The 24,759-nt window shown below is 43.6% G+C and overlaps 3 protein-coding genes across 7 annotated transcripts; 2 read left to right on the top strand and 1 right to left on the bottom strand.

Moving 5' to 3' along the window:
- Positions 1–165: 165 nt before the first annotated feature.
- Positions 166–4,664, bottom strand: gtpbp4 (GTP binding protein 4). The gene is made up of 17 exons (XM_084706675.1): positions 4,556–4,664; positions 4,056–4,226; positions 3,871–3,974; positions 3,637–3,773; positions 3,452–3,552; positions 3,264–3,356; positions 2,819–3,010; positions 2,601–2,666; positions 2,402–2,491; positions 2,205–2,315; positions 2,019–2,096; positions 1,815–1,866; positions 1,629–1,729; positions 1,299–1,496; positions 1,135–1,200; positions 884–1,027; positions 166–608 (listed from the first exon to the last, which is right to left on the bottom strand). Exons 1-17 carry the CDS (start codon positions 4,601–4,603, stop codon positions 456–458), a joined length of 1,905 nt encoding a protein of 634 aa, XP_084562801.1. The 5' UTR covers positions 4,604–4,664; the 3' UTR covers positions 166–455.
- Positions 4,665–5,671: 1,007 nt separating this feature from the next.
- On the top strand, positions 5,672–23,371 carry larp4b (La ribonucleoprotein 4B). Of its 3 annotated transcripts, none has more exons than XM_084706673.1 (17): positions 5,672–6,223; positions 8,069–8,202; positions 11,320–11,470; positions 12,047–12,223; positions 12,453–12,531; positions 13,017–13,153; positions 13,434–13,537; positions 14,286–14,396; positions 14,572–14,625; positions 14,774–15,025; positions 15,263–15,366; positions 15,574–15,831; positions 16,082–16,106; positions 16,317–16,481; positions 16,699–16,862; positions 17,041–17,179; positions 17,314–23,371. In XM_084706673.1, exons 2-17 carry the CDS (start codon positions 8,122–8,124, stop codon positions 17,626–17,628), a joined length of 2,316 nt encoding a protein of 771 aa, XP_084562799.1. In that variant the 5' UTR covers positions 5,672–6,223; positions 8,069–8,121; the 3' UTR covers positions 17,629–23,371. The 3 variants fall into 3 exon arrangements, with proteins under 3 accessions (XP_084562799.1, XP_084562800.1, XP_084562798.1); XM_084706674.1 differs by having other exon boundaries at positions 16,061–16,106; positions 17,041–17,152; XM_084706672.1 differs by having other exon boundaries at positions 16,061–16,106.
- Positions 19,490–23,371, top strand: LOC146271517 (uncharacterized). 3 transcript variants are annotated; one of them, XM_084706678.1, is made up of 3 exons: positions 19,490–20,199; positions 20,248–20,271; positions 20,344–23,371. In XM_084706678.1, the coding sequence occupies exons 1-3, from the start codon at positions 19,490–19,492 to the stop codon at positions 20,537–20,539; spliced, it is 930 nt and encodes a 309-aa protein (XP_084562804.1). In that variant the 3' UTR covers positions 20,540–23,371. The 3 variants fall into 3 exon arrangements, with proteins under 3 accessions (XP_084562804.1, XP_084562802.1, XP_084562803.1); XM_084706676.1 differs by having other exon boundaries at positions 20,248–23,371; XM_084706677.1 differs by having other exon boundaries at positions 19,490–20,271.
- Positions 23,372–24,759: the final 1,388 nt, after the last annotated feature.

Below are 24,759 nucleotides of genomic sequence, written 5' to 3'. Positions count from 1 at the left end.
ACAACCTCAACCTCTGTTGCGTGAAATAACACCCTGAACAGATGGTGATAACAATGATTCAGACCATGTTGATCCTCATTCGTTGATGATGGCTTATGTTTGAAATGTTCAGCTAAAATGTGTGAGAAGTCTGCAGATACTTGAAAAACACACAATGAAGCACTCACCAGTTGACGGGACATTTATTCAGGGGCTACTTAAATCATCATACATATTTTTCATGTGCCAACTGCAAGTTTGACACCATATATATATATTTTTTTACTGTATACCATCAGTAAAAAATGACACTTGTGCCACAATGTGTAAATATTAATATGTATTGTGTTGACAGTTTTATATTCCAAAAAAGCCATTCAAAAGGACTGTTGGACTGCACCCTGATAAGCCCCCACCCCAACTGCTCAAGTTCCTGCTTCTGACCAACGTCGAGACAAGTAACCAAACAGGCAAGTTTATCTGCGATCATTGGTCCCAGATTTCCTCTTTCCTGAAAATAGATGTTTAGGCTTGAGGTCAAAGACATGTCTGTCCGCCTCTCCTTTCTTCCCCTCGCGATTTATTTCTTTTTGGGAGTGCTTCATCATCTTCTTAGCCTTCCTTGCCATCTGTGGAAGAGATAAGGTTTAGTTTGCAAGGAGGGAATAGCTAAGAGATTAATGACTGCAGGTCAAGAGCTTGCAGGTTTAAATCTTCCCTGTACCTGTCGCTTTGGATAAGTGTCTGCTAAGAATACATTATAGATCAAGCCAAAAGTTTTTCATAACTGAAATGTCAAGCAAATATTAAAATAAAAATGTATTTAAAATGCATGAAGAGCACACTTTTGGGGAAACAGTACACAAACAATCATGCGCCTCCCAAAGAGATGTACATTGCATACCTTGGCATCACGCACGCCAGACTGGTCGCGTGGGGGACGAGAAGCACTCTGGCTCCGGGTGCGAGAGATGGGGGGTGCAGAGACCTCACGCTTCCGCTTCTGGGTCACACTCCGGGATCTGCGAGCCTGCCCTGCGTAGTGACTCTGAAACAACAAAGACGTTTAAATACATGTGTGTGTACGTACTCAGAATTAAGTGTGTGACTGTGCATACAACGTTTATGTGAGGCAGAGAATCATGAGGAACTTACATCATCCTTATCGGTCATGTCCAGACCAAGATCTCCCATTTCTTTCTCAATAGTCTTTCTGTCAACCTGTAATACATGCAAATTTTGTCTCATTAATTGTCATAACAAGTGAACACGTCATTATAAATCGGCAACAAATAACATTCGAAAGACATTTATCGTACCTTTTTGGCCGTCCTGGGCAGTCTGGGGCCATGCACATCCTTGTCTTTGGAGGCTACAATCTTCAACTTCTTTTTCTCCCTGATCTGTTTGGCCAGCATGCGGATCTCTTGCATCTCCTCATCTTCACTCTCCTCGTCAGAATCATACTCCCCGGCCTTCTCCTTCAGCTCCTCCTCCTTCTCCAGCTCCACCAGGTTCTATGCAAGCATGAAGAGAAATGTTTAGTTATCAAGTAGCGTGGTTGGTCCTGCAGCTTACTGGGTATTATTTTTCATACAAGACATCCACACTGATGAAAGTTCTAAGACTACTGCCATCATCCCACTCACCTTCATGATTTCAGGATCAATGTAATCTGCAATGTTGTGACCCTCCCAGATTTCGGGAATGATGTCATGTTTCTCGTCTTGGTTCATCAGATCCCAGTATTCTAAGAGAACAAAATCACAATAATTATACAACTATACACAGTACACATGGAAAACATTATCATATCAGTAAAAGTGTTTACATACTCTGCAAGTCGAGTACATAGTCATCGCCAAGCTCCATCTCCAGATCCCTCTCCTGTGATCGTAAATAGAAACATGTTATTTAGCAACTTTCCAATTTCACTTTACACTTCAGACAAATGTAGAATTTTTGAAGCAAGATGCAAGCAAACTTCACACAAAACATTTAGCAGTTGTATTCAAATGTTCTAATGATACCAAACATACCGTTCTGCGTTTGGGAGCATCCACCTCCATTGCTTTCCTTCGGACTGTAGCCCCCTCTGGGATGAAAGGTGGTCTGTCCTACAATTAGAAACAAATAATACCTCAGTGTCTACTGAGACTTTAACTTCAACAGTCAACTGAGTGGACTGAGCACAGAGTGAAATAAATGGCTTCTCAGGGATTTACCTTCTCATCTCTTTTAGCAGGCACAGCCAAATGCAGTCTGTTGAGGACATCATGGACTTTCTTGCCCTTCATTTTGTTGTCAACGCGGTGGGCCAACAATTTGTCACAAGCCTGTATTTCAAGAAAACAACCATTATATTCAAAACATTTCAACATGGTGCTGGTTGGTAACCTAAAGCGTAGACTGCAGTGCTCACCTCTGTTTTTACTTGGATCACTCCCTCTTCGGTTAAAGTGCTCGTCTCAATGACAGGAATGCCCTCTGCCAAGATGTCAGCAAAGATTTTCTAGAACATGCAAGAACACTTTTAGGAACAGATCTCATAGAGAAGACAGTGATATCAAAACTACAAATTATTAATTTGTATATAAAAGACTAGAGGCAGAACCACCAACCTGGTTTTCCTCAGACAATTCGCTGATCTTTTTGACATCGCACTTGTTAGCCACAACTAGCAGAGGCTGAAGGAAGCCAGAAAATAACGTTAACATTTAACACAAACAGATCATCTGTACAAATTATGAAAACACACTTGGTTTGGCAAACCAACAAATACAACTTTTTTATTGTATTTTTTAAGATCATGTATTCATTCAACAAAGGTTGTTTTAACCTTGTTGGCAAACAGAGGCCTGATGTTGTTGAACAGCTCCAGCTGCTGCTCCAGGGTTTGACCACACTGCTCTGACGGGTCCATGATGTAGAGCACGGCAGCACGCAGATGGGCCAGGGCGGTGATGGCCTGCATCTCAATGGTGTTCCTCTCCTCCAATGGGTGATCCAGGATCCCAGGGGTGTCCACCACCTACAGTCACAGGATGGAATTGAATGTTAGATTGAAACGTTTCATGTAAATGTCTGACAATGTTCTGATTGATGTTGACAGACATCTTCGTGATGCATTCTGAATATACGGAGGTGGCGTGGGTGTTTAACCACTTATGGGTAGTCATCAATCATAAATACAACACATTTGTAAACATGAAGACATACAGATATTACTGTGGTGTGGTTATGGATGGCTAGGGTGTTAAGAGTTTAGGCTAAATTTGTCTTACCTGCCAGCGAAGGTACTTGTAGTCCATATGTCCAACAAACAGGGACTTGGTGGTGAAAGCATAGGGCTGGACATCTACATCAGCTCTGGTGACCTAAGAGATTTCATGTGATCATTGATGCACAAGTCTTAAAACACATTGATGTTCCTTGTTTAAAAGAAAAGGTCTGTCAGAATAGGTGTAAGTACCTTGTTGATGAAACTGGACTTTCCCACATTGGGATAACCACAAAGCAGCAGAGTTCGTGTGTTGGGATCGATCGAGGGCAAACGAGAAAGATGCTGGCGTACTGTGAAGACAAGCATAACCATAAACAAATATAAAACACCACATCACAGTGTATTTATGAATTGTCTAGTTAGTAGTACTGTACCTTGCTCTAGATATTCCAAGCTTTGCTTCTGTCGTTTCAGAATGGTGCACATGCGGCCTAGAGCCGCTCTCTTCAGTTGCTTACACCGGTACAGAGAATCTCCATACTTCATGAGACGAACATAATCTTTAGCAACACTGCAATCAAAATCAAAATTGCATTAGATTTGTCTATTCCAAACCCATTAGGAACACACATAAATCGGTCCAGTTGTACAATAGACAAAATGCTTACTTGTCAATCAAATTCTTGGCAATGTTTATTTGTCCCAATGCCAGCTTGTAATGGTCTTTGTCATACAAGACATTCATCAAATCAGCATAGAATGGATGGATATCCTGGAGGCAAGACAGCAATATTTTATTTAGTATTCTGAGTATTTTGAGTGATAACATTTAAGAATGAATCTCAGTACTTACGTCCAACTTGGGGAAGTCTGTAAGGATCTGAGTTAGTCTGTCATGGTAGCTTTGCTGGGTGAATTTCACTTTGCGCATGTAAAAATGTCTGATTCGGTGGATTGCGTAATGTTTGTGGACTACTGTTGGTGTCTTCCTTTGAGTTTTGGATAAAGTGATGTCGATGAAGTCCTGACAGGAAAACGGGGCAGAAGCATAAACATGCGAATGTAAACATCTCTTCTAACACACTTTACATATATACATTCAGTTATTCACAATAATTTACTGGGTTTGTTTAATATTTGAACACTAATGTCGTTGAGAAAGCGGTTTTAAACCCATGAAAAATGACTGACAAGTCATTTTGAGGTTTAACTGGCCTCACTGCGGAACACGTGTCTCCATGCGAACACATTATTTTACGATTTACGCCATATTAGAGTAGCTAACAGTAGCAAAACAAACAAAATAGTCAATTGAGAATTCATTTGAAAACCTATTTATGTTTATATAATTACCTTTGATGTGGGGACCACCATTATCTTCTTAAAATTGTAAAGTGCCATTTTTGCAGAACACGACGGTCCGCTGACGGCACTGGAAAGGACGGAACTCTCGGAAGGAGTGCTGTTAACAAGAGGGACACGGGTGAGGAAAGTTTAGAGCAGTTTTTAATCTGCCCCCCAGAGTTGTAGTCGGATATTGCACCTACAGTCCAAAATGAGACAGATTATGAAAACAGAATGACACACTTTAAAGCACAAACCATGTTGTTTGTCTACTTTTTCCTTTGCACGGCAGGACACCACATTGGTATTATATAGGCTTACTTTTCCAACCATTTTAAATTATCCTTCTTTTTGGTTGTCACTTCACTCTATATAACGTAATTACTTTCGTTTGATGTGGTCTTTGTTGAGGAGCCTACTACATGGTAAATGCCTAGAGGGTGACAGTGTAGAAATGATTTAATAGGTGAATTTGGAATGACATTATTAAAAACACATTTGATTTAGAACGCCAGGGGTGCTCCAGCACTTTAAGCACTGCCCATACAATGCCCTACCCCCATGATCCACACCCACCGACGATCACGAGTGGATCCTTGTGCCTGCTGTGAGCGGAGACCAACCAACCGACGAGCCTGTTTATTGTTGTAGGAGGCGGGAGTTAGTAGTTTGTGGGTAAGTACGTTTTGGCAACCACAAATAGCCGCCATACAGACTCGGTGGGTGGGGGAGTTCGTTACATTGGTTTGCTCTTTAATTCAAATGTTTATCTACACGTAATGCATTTAATGGCTTGAGATTCAGAACATACACAAATGAGCGAATACGCGATTCGAACAAAGTCTTAAATCAAATCACTGATATTATATCCGTAATTATAGTAAATTTTAAAAAAAGATCTCTAAACGTATTAACATTTTATTTGTGACAATTATTTTTCATATATGCTCCTCCAAGCACACTTAATGGCATTTACCCCCCAAATACGGATATGGTAAACCCTGTCTATAACGACTAAAGAGAAATAGCCTGGCACAACAACTGCTCCTCCCTGACAGTTTAGCTGCCGGCGGACCTTGGCGTTGAAAGCGTACAAACCCTGTGTGACAGCTTGGAGCTCGATGGTCACTGCGCTCGAAAGGGAAAGGAAAACAGCTAGCTAGCTATTTCTCCATTCCAAAATCCACACTGGTACCTCGAAGGATCCAGCTTTTTTCCTAGCTAGCCAACGAGCAAACGCAAATCGAACATTTCTATCATTTTCCGCTCTTGGATTACGTTTCATATAGCTTTTCATCTTGTAAACGAATTATCTCCGTTTGTTAAAATTCGAAGGAAAATATTGATTTGGCCTGATTGAAAAAGCAAGTGCAAAGTTGTACGCTAGCTAAATGTGAGCGAATTTGCTAAGTGGCTTCCGTTACTGCAAGTGAAACGTTGTTTTGGAGTATCGTAGTCGTTCTTCCATCCTTGCCAGCAGATACTGTCGCTTGTTCATCGAGTAGCTACAGACTAGCTCGCTAGTTAGCTAGCTAACGTTTACGTGCTCGCGCCGTTAGCCTGCTAGCTAAATACCTTGCGTATTCAGTTTGGAAGTCGATTCAAGCGAGGCCTTGCCATCGTTACTACTCCCTACCAACATCAGTTTTTGCATTGCCGTGCAGCGATAGTTGACAGGTGAGTAAACGCCCACGGAAACCTCTTGGTAGCACTACTTAACTATATAGCATTAGCATTTAACTTCCTTACTAGTTACTTGCTCTCTAATTTGTATGACGTTTGCAGTAGATATGATAATCCATTGAGATTATTTTCAAATAGCTTGTAGCTGGCTAACTAAATGACGTTAAGAAGCTGTTTTTAGCAAATACTAGCTAGCTTAGCTAACTCTAGCCGCCTTCAGGTAGCTAGTTTGGTTAGCTAAACACGATAAGCGTCTTGCTAACAATTTGAGCAAACGGTATCTCGCTTGTTATATTAGTCGTTGCCCGACACAAGTAGCCGATGGAACTTAAGATGGATAGAGACTAAAAGTAAGTTAACGTAGCTAACTAACGGTTAGCTGGTTTGAACAAAAACGGCTTTAACATCGACTTCATGCTAGAGAAATGGGGGTTGGAACGCTAGCTAACCATGGCATTGCAGAATGATGGGGGGTTGGGGAATCCGCGAAATCACGCAGGAGGTCGCCATCTTTCATTGAATGGAGATGATGATGATGCGGCCCTAAAACTTTATTTTGCTAACTTGTCAGCATCACCACGAGTTGCGAAACCATCGCACTTAATTTGAATGTCTAGGAAACAGCTAAACGTTGACACTTTTGACTGACCAGCTAGAAAACTGTAAATATCATATCTGCCATTTGTCTTCAAACATGAGACTTGTCTGTCAGGGAGACTTCTAGGTAGGGAACCACTCATGGCGTGGCCAGTGTGCCAGAAACTAGATACCAGCGTCGTCAGACGCTTTTTAAAATTTAGGTGGACTAGGTTTTTAAGTCCGTAAAACGAGATTGCTATGTACATTCTAGTGTTGGGATGGCATACAATTGTTATTCAACTATGGAAATTATAGTTGTTTTCGCTGAAAGATCGACTGCACCTGACTCTTTTTATAGAGCTCATGCAGTGGACGCATGAAGTGTGCGGGATCACTGATTTGTCCAATGAGCACACCACATAAAGAACACGCCCCATAAACACCTGAACCATATCATTTCCCGACAAGTAGCTTTCTGTCAGCAAGATAGCCACAGGCATGTTGATGTAAATATTGTCCAATTCATAGAACTTGACAAGGCAGAGTTTACAATTTGCAAATCATACATTTGACTTATTAACTTGTACAGTGTGATGTCTTCAGTTGCCAACCAAAACAACAACAATGCGAAATGTAAATTAAGTCTAATTTTGTGATGCTGCTGCTTCTTGAATGTGTAAACGTCTGTGTAAAAATAGTTAATTTTTTTGTCATATTATTATAGTCTAATGTTGAGTAAGAGATAAGCTAACTTTAGTTAACTGATCTTGATGAGTTTACTTTGAGTTAGTTTCAAGTATCAAAATGTGTGTGCACTTGTTTCTGTTACATGTATGTTTGATAGACTGAAACAGGTGTTTTCCTATATAAATGGTATGTTAGCACACACTCCATCAGTATTGTGTATGTAGATCAAAGGTCGTGAGCTTTACAGCCATGCCATTCTTTTTCTGCTTTGTATGCAAACAAAATGAGAGCCCATGTCAGAGACAGGCATTTGATTGTTTGGGGATTACCACTCCTTTACAAATGAGACCTAACTGGATAGAAACGGGATGTTTTCAAATGTGCTTGGTACATTCATTTTCTCTTGTGGACAGCCTGCATGTTTTTCTCATCCAAGATGACTGGGATTAAAGCAAGATATTCCAATGCCTTTAGTATTTGGCGGAGGCCTGCTTTATGAGCTTCCTTGTTTCAGGAAGTTTCAGTTTCAACTGAATCAAAAGTATTATTATTATTTTTTTTTTATCCCCACAGCTAACTTGGTGACAAAGAGACTTCTCCCTGAGGAGCCAAGAAGTAGACGGCTCATGACTTCTGACCAGGATACAAAAGTTGTAGCTGAACCACAGGTGCAGCAAGTACAAGAAGCAAAAGAGAGCTCCCATTTGGTAGGTACCCTCATCCGTGTCTGGGCTTGGCTCCACTGTGGGCTTCTAACCCCGAACTGCTTCAGAGGATGTCCTGGAACTTTGATTTATTTTAGTATTTAAAACAAATATGTATTTGAACATGGTGAGTGTGTAGCAGCACGATGCAAAGGTGTCGACGTTTATTCCAGCTTCTGGATTTCCTCAAATTAGCATCAGCCGCCTTGCTGGAAGACCCTGTGGTCTTCCAGCATACATGACTAGGTTAGTGTATCACAGCATTGTAGTATTATGAGTTTTTCTTGTGTTTTTCTCGTTTACCTGCAAGCGTGAAGGCTGGATTTTAGTCTCTATAGACTGACTCCACTCACTTCATCAATAGAATGTCACTGGTTTCCAGAGACACAGAAAGCTGCGGAAGTCTGATTGACAGGAACACATGAACTGCTTCCAAGGTCCCAAATTGAAACTGTCTACTGAAGGCTTGGCTATGGGCTTGTTGGTGTGACTCCTCATGTCAACTGAGCAGTGTTTTCCTTGCCAGGTTAGGCTATCAGACTCAAACCGATTTATCTGAAATTGAGTTAGAAAATCGGCCTGTTGCATGGTACTTTTACAAATAGGTTTATGGAGTTTGGAAGAATGTTATGGAAATTGTATTGAATAAGTGGATTGCAAAAAAAAAGGAAAATATTGTATCCCTACAAGTTCCAAAATGAGGAAGTGGAAAGACATTGCTAATGCTTTTTTCCACATTATTTACACATGCACAAGATCCGAATCAAAATTGGTGGCAGGACAAAAACTGATTGGGGCATGTGTCTTCACCCAGGGACTTAGAGCTAATTGTTGGAACATTTTAATTAAATATTTATCCCTACCATGTGCATGTTAACTTGGGGACTATCGTGCAAGTCCCATTCTTTATCCGGTGGCTCTCTACACTACACCATATGCTATATGCATATGCACATGAACATTCATTGCATATGACCTATTTATAGCTCTGTGTTCCAATCTGATCTGCACTCACATCAAAGCAGGAAGTAGAAAACGTCTTAGTTGATTGTTGAACCAATGTTGCCTTTTATTAGTTGAAGCAGCCCATCATACCAGGAGCCTGTCTCAATATCATTGTTTTAGCTGGATCTTGTAATGTGCTGTCCAAGTATCCCTGCAGCCTCGTTAAAGGGCAAGTAGACTAGGCCTACAGATAAATGTTGCTGTATAGACAAAGCATTTTTTCCTGATTCATTTGAATCCTGTGTACTCAGCAGAACGCAAATGACTCGCCTCCTCCCGTCCATTTAAAGGCCACAAGTAGCACTTATCATTTTGTTTCAGAGACTTTGTCTGTCCATCCTTGTCTGTAAACACCTCCTATCAGACTAAAGCCAACAAAAATGTGTCCTGGGTTGCACCTCAGTGACTATAACTTTAGCTCCATCTCTAGTTTACCCATGAATCATATCCTCCTCTCATAAAATCTGTTCTCATCAGGCACTGGTAAAGGTAAAGTTTATTCCCCTAGCCCCCCCCCCCCCTATCACCTCCACCATAAACACACATACACGAGGCTCCGGGTTTTTCTTCCTCCCCCTTTTGATTCCGAAAAGGTCAAGCGGACCCGAAACGCTCTAGAGCATTGGACACGGCGAGTGATGTCAGTCCCCCGTTTCTATAGCAGCCAGGTCAGACTCGAGTGGGAGGGCATTACACTTGCGCATGACTGGATTATTGGGCTCATGTCCTCGGCCTCAGTGAGCTTGTTTTTGAGGTTCGGTTTTGTCTGCGCGTGCGAGTGACAGCGTGGAATGCTTGGGACCTGGCTGGAGGATGCGTCTCTTGCCGTTCATCAGTGTACTGCATTAAACCACAGGAAACCAGGCTTTATGTACCCCCCTCCCCCCATGTATAGTTACCCACCTGCAGAGAATGGAACCAAGACCAAGATTTTCCAATAAAGTCCCCCCCCTCCTACTGCCCACTACTGAGAATCTGTTAGTCTAACATCAGAATTAATTAGCGAGGCCCATTGTGCAGGGGCTTGTGAAACGAGGGGCAAAGTAGGCTGTACTCGTTACCTGCTCCGCAGACGGCCTCTCGTGGCTCGTGTGAGGGTTAACCCGCCGTCGCCGCTCCCCGGCGATGACGTGGCTCCCCGACGATGACGTGGGCTGTGACTCCGAGGGGCAGCCGCGGTGGAACGTGGAGGGCAGCAGAGTGGGAAGGCTGGGGCCAGTCGGCACAAGCCACGTCAGGGCGGGGGGGGGGGGGGGGGGGGGGGGGCGGTGAGCCTCAGCCTCCTCTGCGTTGTTTATTCCCTGACAACCTGCCGCTCCTGGCAGCGCCTCGTCAGCCAGACCCAGTTTGACAGCCCAGACGGAGCCTGCCGGCTGCGGCCTCTGTCGAGGTGCGACCCTGACAGAGATGACTGGGAGAGGTGACGGGGAGGGGGGGCAAACTGGGGGGACTGCTCACACCACTCGGCTAGGACCCCAGGGGGTGAACTTGTCGATCACCTCTGCGTAACGATCCAGGGGGGAACGAGCGTGCCATGGATGGGACGTGTCGGAGCCTCCTGTCTCTGTCAGTGGAGAGCATGGGCCGTGTCGTGCCTCGGGACTATGAAGACACACTGGCTCTTACAGCAACCCCTCCGCTACAGTCATTTAGCCTGTGAGACGTGCGTGTCGGATTGGCTGAATTATTTCTCGTTTCCTGCTGTAAGTAGCCCTGCACCTCGCCCCAGCCTGAAGCAGAGAGGCTGTAATGACTGTTGGGTGATCTCAGGGTTGAGGCGTTGTATATGACGTGGTAAAACATACACATGACAGACAGCACAGCTTATTGTTTATTTTATTATTTAAGTTGATAATTTCAGTGATTCTAAAATGACTTAACATTTATGTGGCCTTGATGTGTATGGTGTTGGGTCTTCATTTTGACCGAGAGAAATAATAATGATATGCCACCGACTGAATGAAATCTCCCAAATGCTTGCCATCTTTACCTGTCATGAGGATGTTTCCTGACACGATGATTGGCTCCTTAGTAGATAAATCTGTCCCTGACTATACAAGTTCTATGCAGAGCAGTAAGGTCATCCTGTGTTCTCTCTCTCCAAAACCTCCACAGGAATCCAACAAGGTTTCTGACCTAAACCCCAATGCGAAAGCATGGGCCAGCCACATGCTTAACCTGGACACCACTGGGCCTGCAGACACCACCCCATCTCTCCAGCCATGGAAGGAAGGCTGTGATGGCTCTGCTGACCCCGGCCCAGAAGGTCAGCCATTTCAGGAAGCGGATGGAAATAGTCCACGGACCGTGTGGCTGCAACGCTGTCACCACAGCACCACCGGTTGAATCATTCATACTCAATTTAGTCTGGGCTATGAATATTCCCCGACACCTATCACCGCTCCTCAAATGGGGGTAATCACTCATTGTAATGTGTGGTCTCCATCTGTTGAGTTCTGACAAAATTGAAGTTAACCAGCAAACAGTGGTGACATACAAATTCTCAATTAGACTTAAAATAAATACAAAAAAATGTTTTAAATATATTTTGGAATTGCACGAAAGGACACTACTGGCCCAGTCACATTATATATTGAAGGCTTTGGTATGTGTGTTATGCCTTTACTTCAAACAGTAACATTGACAAAACGGAAACAGATATCCATTCAAATGTTAATTAGTACACCAATTAGGCTTTGTAAGTATTTGTCGGGCAAATTATGGACAAAATATACAGAATAGTCAATTTAATCCATAGTTTACCCTCTAAAACGACCCAATGAATTTCAACTGTGCAAAATTCACAGCCGTGTAATAATAGCCTGTAAATGTTGCTGTCCAGGCTATGAAGCGAGTGAAGACAAGGTGGACGAGGAGCCCCTACTAGCCCAGCCAGATGAGCCACCTCCAGTCCCAGTGATGCTGGCTGAGCCTGCCCAGATGGCAGCCGTCACGCTGGAGGGATCTGACCCGACGTACCCCGAGTACCCAGAGGCTGGACAAGACTCCACCCATACAGGTGGGGTCATTCATCACCAGAGCAAAGCCTCGGACGATACACAACACCTTCCTCTGTCTTAACGCGCCTCCCCACGCGTCTCGCAAATCGAAAAACACTTTTTGTGCTGAACCCAAAGCTAGATTGTGGTTTAAAATTGAGTTGATTCTACTTAAACCTGGCGGGCTTCTAGAACAATTCCCTGTGATGAAGGGGATTGAGTGTAATAATAGCTGTGGTCTGTCAGCAGTGGTGGAGCCCCAGCAGGAGAACCCCCAGGAGGACCTGAGGGAGCACCTGAAGAAGACTCTAGAGTTCTGTCTCTCCCGGTGAGCACCAGCATCTCAGTGTCATGGCAATGCATGCTTGACTGACAAACTAAGCTGGAGCAGTGACAACAACAATTGAATTTGAGAGACACAGAGCTGACACAGTGAACACAGAGGGGGAAATTAAAGCGTCATAACAAATTCAAATAGGATATTTCTATGTGTGGCTTTCCAGACACTCAAAAATAATAATAATAATAATAATACATTATTATTACAAAAATATGAACTTGTCTTATTATGTTACTTATTTGTTGGCGATAGTCATCAAGCACCGCCTATGCTGGAATGCTCTGACGCATGCGCTGTGATGTTGCCCAACCGACGCACACACAGTTGGTTGTTTGTGTGTGTGTGTTGGCTCTGTGGGTGGGAGGCGTGCTCCAAATGAAAGCTTTACTTCATGCTGTCAAGAATTCCATGGTGGGTGCTGTTGGGTGGGACCATGCAGGGAGTAACGTATGGCTTCCTCTCTCGGGCTGCAGGGAGAATCTGGCCAGCGACATGTACCTTATCTCTCAGATGGACAGCGACCAGTACGTGCCAATCATGACGGTCGCCAACCTCGACCATGTCAAGAAGCTCAGCACGGACATGGACCTCATTGTCGACATCTTGCGATGTAAGTGGTAGGCCTTAACATGGATGTCATTCAGTGCATTGTCTGTTTATATCATATATATATATTTTATATTGATGTATTTTTTATAACATAATTAAACATTTCATTTATTTGTTTAGTGCTGCCGGCCTACCTAATAGAAATGGTGTTCACATTGTTTGTGCTTTTCTTTTCAATTGCGATTTTAGATGGGTTTTGATTCTGTGTCTTATTCATTAGTGATCTTGTTTTGGGTGATGTAGTCATACATGCATGGAACTGATGTGTTTGTGTCCCCCAGCGCTGCCCTTGGTCCAGGTGGATGAGAAGGGGGAGAAAGTGCGGCCCAACCAGAACCGCTGCATCGTCATCCTCAGAGAGGTCTCAGAGAGCACCCCCATCGAGGTCTGGTCAAGGCTGCTTCACTGGGGTTAAGGGACGGGGTTTAGATGGGACCTGGACTAGCTAGTGTCATGTCAGACGGTTGGCAAGTAGGAAGATCTCACCTCCTACACTGAGAACTGCACAGGACCTTATTCGTCTGCCTATGATTTGTTAGTTTGACTTGTGATGGCTTGAATCTTTGTCCTCATACATTAGCTAAGTTATTGTCCCTATCTTTTGTTTGTCTTAACAAGTGCAGTGGGAGGTTGCGCAAGGGTAGTCAACAAAATCAAAGGCTGTCGTTTTCTTTCAAAACAAGTGTCTTTTTACTGTCTCGACCATAATTCCAGTGACAGGCATTTAGCCTGCCGGTTAGTAGTCTCCTGAGTCTGACGTCAGATAGCCCATAATGCTCTGCTTGACTGATTGCTGATCCAGGCTAGTGAATGGAGACCAGCTAGCATTCCTCTGTGTCCGGTCGATCTCTGTGGTCAACATACCAGAGCCTGTTTAACGTTTGGCACACCACCTACGCAGGCTCATCATTTATTTGGAGGTGTCAACCTTTAGGGATTTATTACAGAGTTTCTGTCTCGTTTTGTTGTTCCAGAAAGTCAGTACTTTGTTTGAAGAATTAATATTTAGGGACCTTGAAAAACCACTTGGCAAAGGAATAGGAATAACGAATGCAGTGTATCAGAAAGTTTGAAAAGTTCTCACAATCACTATAAAATGTTTTTAAATTTAGTTTTTTCCACTTGTTTTTCAGGAGGTCGAGGCTCTTTTCAAAGGCGATAACTTGCCCAGATTTGTCAATTGTGAATTTGCTTACAACGACAACTGGTTCATCACTTTCGAATCGGAAGCAGATGCACAGCAGGTGAGGGCTCTTCTGCGATGTGACACCACATGCACTACCAGGGTGTCAAGCTGTACAAAGCTGGTCATGGGATCAGACCAACTGCTCGGATGTCTATTTATGCATTTATTGTACACCTAAACAAGGTTTTATGTATACATTATGTTAACAAATATATCTTCTCCCCTTCCTACAGGCATATCAGTATCTTCGTGAAGAAGTGAAGACCTTCCAAGGGAAGCCTATCAAGGTAGGATGTCTCCTATTCTAATAACATATTAGTTTGTCCGCTGTTAATTCACAGTAAAGTAACCAAATGAACTAAACTGCTGTATTTACATGGGTTCCGTTTTTTATACATATTCTTACAATACTTGTGTTCATATGATCCTCACAAGGCACGCATAAAGGCAAAGGCAATCGCCATCAACACTTTCATGCCAAAGAATGGCTACCGACCGGTGGAGGTGAACCCATACGCCCAGCAGCAGCAGCAGCAGCAGCAACAACAGCAGCAGCAGCAGCAGCAGCAACGCTACACCTCTTACTACATCCCACCGGTGTACAGTCCTCAGCAGCAGTTCCCCCTCTACAGCCTCATCACCCCCCAGGCCTGGTCAGCCACACACAGCTTCATCGACCCCGCTCTGGTGAGACGCTGGCGCACGTTCGTGTTAGCGCGTGTTAGCTTGTGTTAGCTTGTGTTAGCTCGTGTTAGCGCGTGTTAGCTCGTGTGGACCTCTGGCACTGGCTGGGCTGTGGAGGGTGTGATAATGGCTGATGATACACGGCTCGTCCTGCATGTCACTATTTCAAGCACAGGCGTATTGACGCTGTGGTGCTTCATAAGGAACTATTTTGTTCACTTTCTTTCCTGCGTTTGACAGGTTACACCATTTCACAACACCCAATTCATCAACGGATTTACATCCCACGGTTTTAAACCAGCTACGTCTCCACTTACAGTCAGGCACTACTCTCCCAGGAACAGGTGGGTGGAAGCTCTGTCCAGTGTTGATGTAAATGTTGTTATGTCTTGGATTATTTATTATATATAATATAGTTATGTCAGGGCTTCACATACGCCCATAGAAATGCCCCTCAACCAACCTAAACCCTCCAGGAAGACAAAAAAAAACAACCCCAGATTGCTTTCTTTGAAACCTTTTTCCAACAATCAACTCTTGTTATTTTCTAGGAATCACAGTAAACCTCACTTGAGGCCCCCCCTCCCCACGGCCGACCGCGGCACCGGGCTCCTGGACAGCCCCGCCATCTTCAACTTCCCCAGCGACCGCATCATCAACGGGGTGCGCAGCCCCCAGACGCGGCTGGCCCCGGGCCAGCCCCGGACCAGGTTACCCTCCACCGTGGCCTTCCCACGCAGGGACGTGGGCACGGGCCGCGTGGCCGAGCCCATCACCACCGACTACTCCCTCAGCATGGGGCGTGGAAGGTAAATGTAGCCATGGAAACGTCTTCCGCAGAAGCGTTTGCAAAGCGAGGGCCGCAGTCCTGTGGTTAACCGCAGCTCTAGTCGAATGGGGTGTGTAAAAATCTGTCTCTGAGAATTTTGATGCGAAATGCGATTTGATTATGCCACCGAGAAGAACTACGTAAGGATAAGTCATGAACAATAAAAGAAAAAGATGTACGTGAATTAAGGGATGTTCTCTTTCTTAAAGGAAAAATATTTCTGGTTATAGGAAAAAGAGGGACGACAAGTTTACAGTAAGTACCATTTCTTGTATTTGCGTAGACTAGAATGTGTGTGCCCCCCCCTATTTTAAAAAGGGCACTTAGTTTTACTCGTGCAATATGCTGAAGCACTGTGACATGGATCCAATTACAACTGTGCTGGGGCTTAAACACTGTGGCTGGTGTGGGCGGTGTGTTCGTCAAGTGGATAGTGCTGACTTTGTGCTCGCTGCCGTCACGTAGAGAGTGGCCCCCCAGTCGCCCCCTCCTCAGAAGCCCCCGTCCCCGAGCTTCGAGCTGGGGCTCTCCAGCTTCCCCCCGCTGCCCGGAGCGGCTGGACACCTCAAGACGGATGATGCCTTCGACAACAGACTGGCCAGCATGGTCGTAGGAACCACCAAGGAACGGGTTCGTACCTGTATTTAAGGGCCTTCATTGTCTTTTCTTTTTACAAAAAGAAAATGTATGTTTTATGTTTATCTGTATTATTATGGTATATTTTTAGGATGTCAATAAACAAACACTAGGCCCCATCTCCACACTTTCATGTTGACCCATCCATTTTAGGCCTTACTGGGAGCCTAAATCTGGAGTTTTTTTTCCCCCTCTTACTACCTTGATGTAGAATGTAAGCGTTGACGCCAGTGCTGCGAGCCCCCTCCCATCTGGAGTACCCAAGGAGGCCCTGCGGACGGTCACATCACCCCTGCCCACCAGCTTCCAGCCTGCCCCGGCCCCTGCCTCGGTGGCCACCCCTCTCACTGGCCCTGCCTCTACACACCCGACAGAGTGAGGAGCCCAGATGGTTTCACCATGTTTACCTTTGCCCGCTCACACGCACACAGTTTGAGCGATTCCGTACTAATTACTTTGCCATAGACAACCTTTTTCACGTTCCTCAACTTAAACATATTAATGTGTCTCCGGTAGGAAAAAAGGTATAGTTACGTGTGTGTGTTTTTCTCAGGGAGGTGAAGCTTCCGGAGGTGAAGCAGAAGGAGGTGCTGGTGTCTGTGGAGCGAGTCACAGCCACCTTGTCCACTGCTAGCAAATCTGTTCAAGTCAACGGGGCTGCTACAGTGAGTCAAGCTTTACTAGCCAGCAAAGTACGAGCATTTCTTCAAACCTTCAAACATTTCCACAGTTCTTAAGATCCCTCAACGAAATATCCTTGTGTTGTTTCCGCATATCATCCTTTGACTTTGATATCAAACCGTCATCGTGTGTGTGTTTCTCCCAGGAGCTACGGAAGCCCTCCTACGCAGAGATCTGCCAGCGGATCAAAGACGGCCCCACACTACAGCCCCCGAAGGAGGCCAAGCCAGCCAGCGCTCCCCCCGCCAGCGACGAGAGGAAGTGCCCCGATGCCACCCCGGGAGACAGGGGGGAGCCCAAGGGCAGAGAGACATACCCCTCCAAGGCCGCTGGCACTGCCACTCCTGGACGAGCCCCCCGGGAGGTCAGGAGACCGGCGGGGCGATGGTCCTCGCCACCCCCCCACGCAGGGAAGGCCCCCAGCAAAGATCTCAACACGCCCCCAAAGTCCCCGCAGTAGGAGCCACTGCATTGAAGTATTTGAAAACAACGAAACCGTGAGGAGAAAAGAAGAAAATGTCAGGGCTATTCAGTACTTATCCCCAAATCACCTGTCACAGCGTAGAGGACGCCTCTCTGGTTCAGGGCTTGCAGACAAAAGCACTTTAGTGTGCACGTAGAGCACTGTTCATCCTTTTGACGTTTTATTTATTTTGTTTGGGTTTTTTCATTCGATTTTTGACTTATTTTTCTTTCTTTTCTTCCAAAATGTTAGCGTTACTTGGTGTCAATCTGTAATCTTACTGTTGTAGAGAGGACTGGGATTGGTGCGCATGTCCAAACTGCCTTCCAGGATAGTATTGTGTGAGTAGAGTGCTGATCGCAGAAGGCTGTCCTGTGGAGGAGGAGGATGGTGGGGGCAGGCAGGCTGTCCTGTGATGTGATCTGAGTGCAGGATGAAATCTGACACACATACACAATGAGTTTTTACATGTTTGCTTTCGTATGCAACGACTCCCATCTCTATTTACAGACTTATTTGCAATCAACTTGCAGCGTACCGTTTTGTGTGATAATTGGGAGTTACTTTACACAAGATTAGCTTTTTGCCAACATGGAACTCATTTCATCTCATTAGAACAGAGCAGCATATTAAGTTAGGGTTTGTTTTGGATACTGGTTTCATAGTCGGTACCAGTAACTACTACATTTGGTTGTTGCATGCTGGTGGTTTCGAGAGCGCCTTAGCATTTTTCTATCTGATCACTGATATGGTAAAGAATCATATTGTCTTTAGTCCCAGCAGTACCCCCCCCCTCCCCCGGCATCTGAAAAGCACCTGGCTAGTTGGGCCTTGTAACAAGGTGTGTGATCAGGTTCAGAGGAAGTCTGCATGTGTTCAGGTCTCGGAGCTAACCGTCATCGCCGTGTCAGTGGGAATCTCTACATACCTCCATCCTTATGTCTTCTCAATTTCGGAGAAGAAAAGCATTGAAATGGCTAGATTTGCAGGCACGTGGACAGTGGGGGTATTATAAGGAGTAAAGGTGTGGCAGGGGGCAGTGATTTGATTCAAACAGTGGGATGTTTGGTATAATCCCTTAGATATGGTGCTTGAAGTTGATCCTGGATTTTCAGATAATCAGGTACTGTACTCGGCATAGAAATACTTGATAAATACGAGCTAAAACTTTGCACTATTTAGTTTTGTTTCTGGGTTTGATAGCGAAATTCATAGTTTACCAACAGAGGCAAAAAGGGAACTTGGGAGTTAATTCTCCAGAACATGAATAGGTTAGACTGCATCTTGTTAAATTTCAGCTCTACCACAAAACTCAAACCCCCTAAAGGATTTCCACTGTAACTTGCACAACATTAAACATGGTGAAAGAGAATCCCCCATGTGAACATTTCAAATGTTAACTGTGTGCATTTACTGCTAAGTTCACAAGTCAGCAAGAACTTGTTTCATGCATCTGAGACGCGTACTAAAGCGCAGGAATTGGTGTAGTAGTTCCAGTATGATTGTCTCTCCATCCTCTCAGTTTTGCGCTCGAGTCCCACTTGTAATGGCATGTTTTTGTGTTTTTATTTCATTCACTTCAATATTTTCTTTTTTTTCTTCATTTGATGACTGGTGAGCCCAATCCACTGATAGGGCTGAGGCTGTAACATACTATTCAGTATTAGATTATGTAAGGTTCCAATCTTTAATATGTTTCATGAAGTGGAACAGGTAAAAAAGAAAAGAAAAAAAGATAACGATAACAAAGGCAAACAATGACAACACTGTTTGAACTGGGTTCAGCTTCAGCCTCACTTTCATCTGTGAGCTTCAGCGTTGGCAGAAGGGGTGGATAGTAACCTACACCTTGAGCAGGATGGTGAACTACACCTTGAGCAGGATGGTGAACTACACCTTGAGCAGGATGGTGAACTACACCTTGAGCAGGATGGTGAACTACACCTTGAGCAGGATGGTGAACTACACCTTGAGCAGGATGGTGAACTACACCTTGAGCAGGATGGTGAACTACACCTTGAGCAGGATAGTGAACTACACCTTGAGCAGGATGGTGAACTACACCTTGAGCAGGATGGTGAACTACACCTTGAGCAGGATGGTGAACTACACCTTGAGCAGGATGGTGAACTACACCTTGAGCAGGATGGTGAACTACACCTTGAGCAGGATGGTGAACTACACCTTGAGCAGGATGGTGAACTACACCTTGAGCAGGATGGTGAACTACACCTTGAGCAGGATGGTGAACTACACCTTGAGCAGGATGGTGAACTACACCTTGAGCAGGATGGTGAACTACACCTTGAGCAGGATAGTGAACTACACCTTGAGCAGGATAGTGAACTACACCTTGAGCAGAATGGTGAACTACACCTTGAGCAGGATGGTGAACTACACCTTGAGCAGAATGGTGAACTACACCTTGAGCAGGATAGTGAACTACACCTTGAGTAGGATAGTGAACTACACCTTGAGCAGGATAGTGAACTACACCTTGAGCAGGATAGTGAACTACACCTTGAGCAGGATAGTAACCTACACCTTGAGCAGAATGGTGAACTACACCTTGAGCAGGATGGTGAACTACACCTTGAGTAGGATAGTGAACTACACCTTGAGTAGGATAGTGAACTACACCTTGAGCAGGATAGTGAACTACACCTTGAGCAGGATAGTAACCTACACCTTGAGCAGAATGGTGAACTACACCTTGAGCTGTCCCTCTGTGAATCAGACAAGTTCAGCAGTTTTCAGCTTTGATAGATATAAGGCAGGCGACACCACCCTATTTGGTCATGTTCTAACTCAGCTCCATTTCGAAATTGGCCCAGTTTATAATATGGCTTTTGTTGCTTCCTCTTACAAGTATGTTTTGTCTTTTCAGCATGGTTTCTACTGTATGTAGATCTCTCCTGGCACTCCTCATAACCATGTGCTTTTATATTGACCACTGTACTCTGCCTAAATGTAGGAAGTGAGAGAATGATTCCAAACTGTGTAGATGTGTCTCCTAGACGTCTTCCTGCAACAAGGAGCACCTTGTGCCACTATTTAAAAAGATGACCAGGTGAGGGTGGAACATGCTTCAGAGAATGTCCTGTACTAATAGTGATTGCTGCTTTTCTGATTTGGACGCTTGTTTTGAGTTCCAAAAATATTAATAAGAGTGAGTTTGATTCTCAATTCTGAAGGACTGAGATGCACTGGGATGGGCAGTCTTAAAAAATCATTTTTGGGGGGGAGGGGAAATGGACATGATGCACCATATCTGCTTATTTATAAACCAATGCTGTTTATTCCATTAGATATCGATAACAAGCTTCTTTCTAAGAAGAGAAAATATATACATGATTATATATAAAAATGTATGATTTCCATCCAGTGTTTGAAAACTTGAATTTTATTTAAACTTGAAAAATGACTTTGCCTTAACTTTTATACGAGACGGCGTAGAGTTGATTTCTTTTCAAACCCCAAAATGTTACTAAAGGTGACACATGGAAATATTTAGTCAAACCAAACGTCACAAGTCTTACTTGGTCTTAAGAAAGTACAAATCTAGCAGCATTTTTTTTTCCTTTTATTTGTTGTTGTAAAATGTATGGAAATAATCTAATTTGATAGTCCTTGTTATTTGTTTCTATTTTCAGTTTGTTTTGGGGAAAATATAAATCCTGTAAATGCAAAATAGTCAATACTGTATTAAATATGTGCACTTTGAGGTGTGTGCTTGGCTTGTACAGTTGTAAATAATCAGAAAAATATAAGAGGTACCTTAAAATGATATAAAAAATATATTGATCTTGTTGAAATATTAATGTCGCTATTGAGCTGGATGTAGGATAAACTAAATGTTGTGGTTTGGAATATTTCTTTTTACTTTTTGTTCCAGTGTGCAGAAATTGAGTCTGCCACACTGATGTGGGCAGATGTGTCTGATTGTAACTTTTTAAATGTCATGCTTCATTCCATTCTTCTTGTGATGTGTTCACCTGGTGTGCAGGTGAATTACTATTGTCCTGCCCCCCTCACTGTGCACAATGAGAGCAGGGGAAAACCTGGGCTACATCCGGAAATGACGGTCCACCAGAAAACCTGCAGTCCGTCTTTGCTGTGCTTAAGCAATCTGAGGTGATAACCATATAGGATTTGAAAGTGGAGTATGGTAAAAGCACATTTTAAGCACAGATACATCTCAATATTTCACACTCAGAAGCAGTGAAACAAAAAAAGAACTGGCCACATATTGTACCAGACACAACCTTTCATATTTGACACAAAAGTGTTTTTTTTTTGTTTTTTTTGTTTTTTTACATTGTTGACATTTTCTTTCTTTTGTGTGTGGATATTTTGTTATAGTTTTCATTTGAGATTTTGCTTTTCAGAATGTGTCAGATTTTGTAGCCCCCAGAACTAATTAATGTACAAACATTTTATTTGGTAGGCTTATTAGTGTTTAGATTTAAATCATATAGTGTAGGTCATTTTACACTTATCATTTCAGAGTTTTCTGGCACATAACTGAATAACAAGCCGTGCATTGTCTGTTTATCTTTCAATCACATTTGGACTGCATTTAATGTGGCAAAGAAAACCATTGTCTGTGCCATTTATAATAATTATTTTTGTTCAACCTGGCAGTTTAACTTGTACATAGTTGAAAACTTGCCATTATATTTTGATAATTGATTTCTTACTGATGATGTGTAGCTGGACAAAGACTATATCGCTATATACATAAACTGGGATTCAACCTGATACCACTGACTAGACGCTGAATGACTCAGCAATCTGCATCTAGTGCATCTGTTTTGGCTGAGTGGAGGCATGTCCGTCTAACTGGAGCCGGTGTTCATTAGTTCTAGGCCCAACACAAATGCAGATGTCATTGCAGAAAGGTTATCTATGAATGTGCTATCAAGCTTAGCTTTGCGTGTGAGCATGTGTGTGTGTGTGTGGGGGTCTGCGTGTGTGTAAGTGGTGAGTACCATCTGGAGTGAGGGGGGTCAGTCAAGTAAAACACAGTTATTAATGGTTGAAAGAAACATGGGTGGGTTTGCCAGATGTACAGAAGGTGTGAGTGTAATGAGAAATGATGTTTGCATTGTAATGTTCTTGGGGGGGGGGGGGGGTTGTCTCCAGACAAGATGGCCCGGCTCAGCAAAGACTCACATTTGAACTCCTCTGGTTTTGCAAGCACTAAAAGCCCTGTTGTAATGTTTGGGCTGTTCTGTTACTGTACACCAAGCGTCATATCAGGCTGTCTTTCTCCCCACCCAGTTGGCCTCCGCTTCGTCTCACCGGTTTGACAGTGCCATGTATTTTTGCGGTTGCAGCTTGTCGTAAATTTACCCCTTTTTTTTCGTCCAAGCAACGACGTGTGTTTAAAATGCACCAACTGACTGGAAGCGAGGCGAACCTGTTGTCTCACTATCAAACTCACTGTGGTCAATTAACTCATTTTTACTCTTACCATGTTACGCTAACGGCAGTGGACAATCGATGACTTTCGGGTGAGAGGAAGCTAACGGCAGTTGGCAAAAGGGTTGAGGAAACTAAGGTTACTCTGAGAGGGCTTTTGATTTTTTGTCTTACCTATTCTTCCATTTAAGACTGGAATCAAGCGTACATGTCAACTATTGATAATTTAAGTTACTCTTGTGTCATGGTGTAAACTGTCTAATTTGGAGAAAAAAATGTAGCTTACTGAAAATAAAGATTTAGGCACTGTTGAGAAGTTAGTGTATGTGTCATTTTGTTATCCAATAGGGTAGATCAAGTCCCCTTTTGTGTAAGCATTTATTTATTTTTTACAAGCCATAGCAAAGGGTTTAATAGTTGTCCCAAGATGTTAAAACCTGAGAGCTACCCTCAAGCCAGAGCTAAATCTTCCAAGTCCTCTAGAGACTTTTCGCAAGGCGTCAAGTGCAATCCTTGTATTTACTCATAGAGAACCTTCTGGTCTTGGGCTCAGAGCTTCACATGCTTAACCAACCAGTTTAACCAATGAGGGGATTATAGCGTCTATACGAAAAGGTATTTATTTATACAAAGGTTTATTTGACAGATTTTGTATGTTCTGGTCTCCATCTGACCATATTGGCATTATTTACTGCTACTCTGAAGATCTGTGAGTGACTAAGGGTAGGTGTGAGGGAGGGGCAAAAACAAACTTATAGAAGAAGAGATGGTGCATCAACCTTCAGAGAACTCTTTAGGGATTTTATTATAAACCACAAGGTGGCAGTGTTTTAACAAGGAACCATGGCTTGGAAGAAATTCTGTTTTCCAGAATCCTGTGGTAAGTATACTCCCAATTCTCCACAGAAATGTGAGTCTATCCACACCCATGCATCCTGTATTGGCCAGAACCAAACAAATGCAAATATATTGTTAATTGTTTAGTAATTTGGTTTACTTGAAGTCCAAACTCTAACCCAAGTAGCAAAATCTCCCAAATACTTCTCTCTGTGATACCTCCCAAACATTTAACACCCTTTTACGATGTTTGTTGAGCATTCTGGATCTGTTTCTTATTAGCTCACAGCTGTCCAGTAAGACAGCCATTGAGGTGGGCTTGCATTTTTTAAATGAAATTGAGCTGCATGAGTTTCCCCTCCCTCCCCCTGGCGGGTGTTTTGCTTTTCCTGTATAATATACGCCTCTCTCCATTATTCTAGTCATTTTTTATGTTTTCCCCTGAGCACAAAATGACTTGGGAAGGTTCACATTCCATGTCATAGCATTGGAATTCTCTGCAGATTTGCCATTGCACCTCAGAAACATTGAGTGTTATGCGTTCTGGACCCTCATTAGAGATAAGCCTGTGGCTCTTTCAATGTATATCAATTCAGATCACAGTCTCCTGGTCCCCAGGCTCCTCCAGTGACTGACTGCACACATCTAAGAGCTTGTCGGGAATGGGCCAGGTTACATGGATGCACTTGTGAATGCTAAGAGCCCACGCTGCCCCAAAACACTGGCTGCTCTGGTGTCCATGTCACTGCTGCACATCTATTTATCAATCAATCTATTTGTCTGCTCTCTATATACTGTACATACATCTATATGTTAAGATACTGTATCTTCAACTACTTTGATAAACCACTGATATGACATGCAAAG

The sequence above is a fragment of the Hypomesus nipponensis genome, chromosome 10 (genome assembly GCF_054491055.1).
Source record: "Hypomesus nipponensis isolate SF chromosome 10, ASM5449105v1, whole genome shotgun sequence".
Taxonomy (NCBI): Eukaryota; Metazoa; Chordata; class Actinopteri; order Osmeriformes; family Osmeridae; genus Hypomesus; species Hypomesus nipponensis.
The sequence above is the reverse complement of the archived record's forward strand: the minus strand, read 5'-3'. Positions and strand labels throughout refer to the sequence as shown.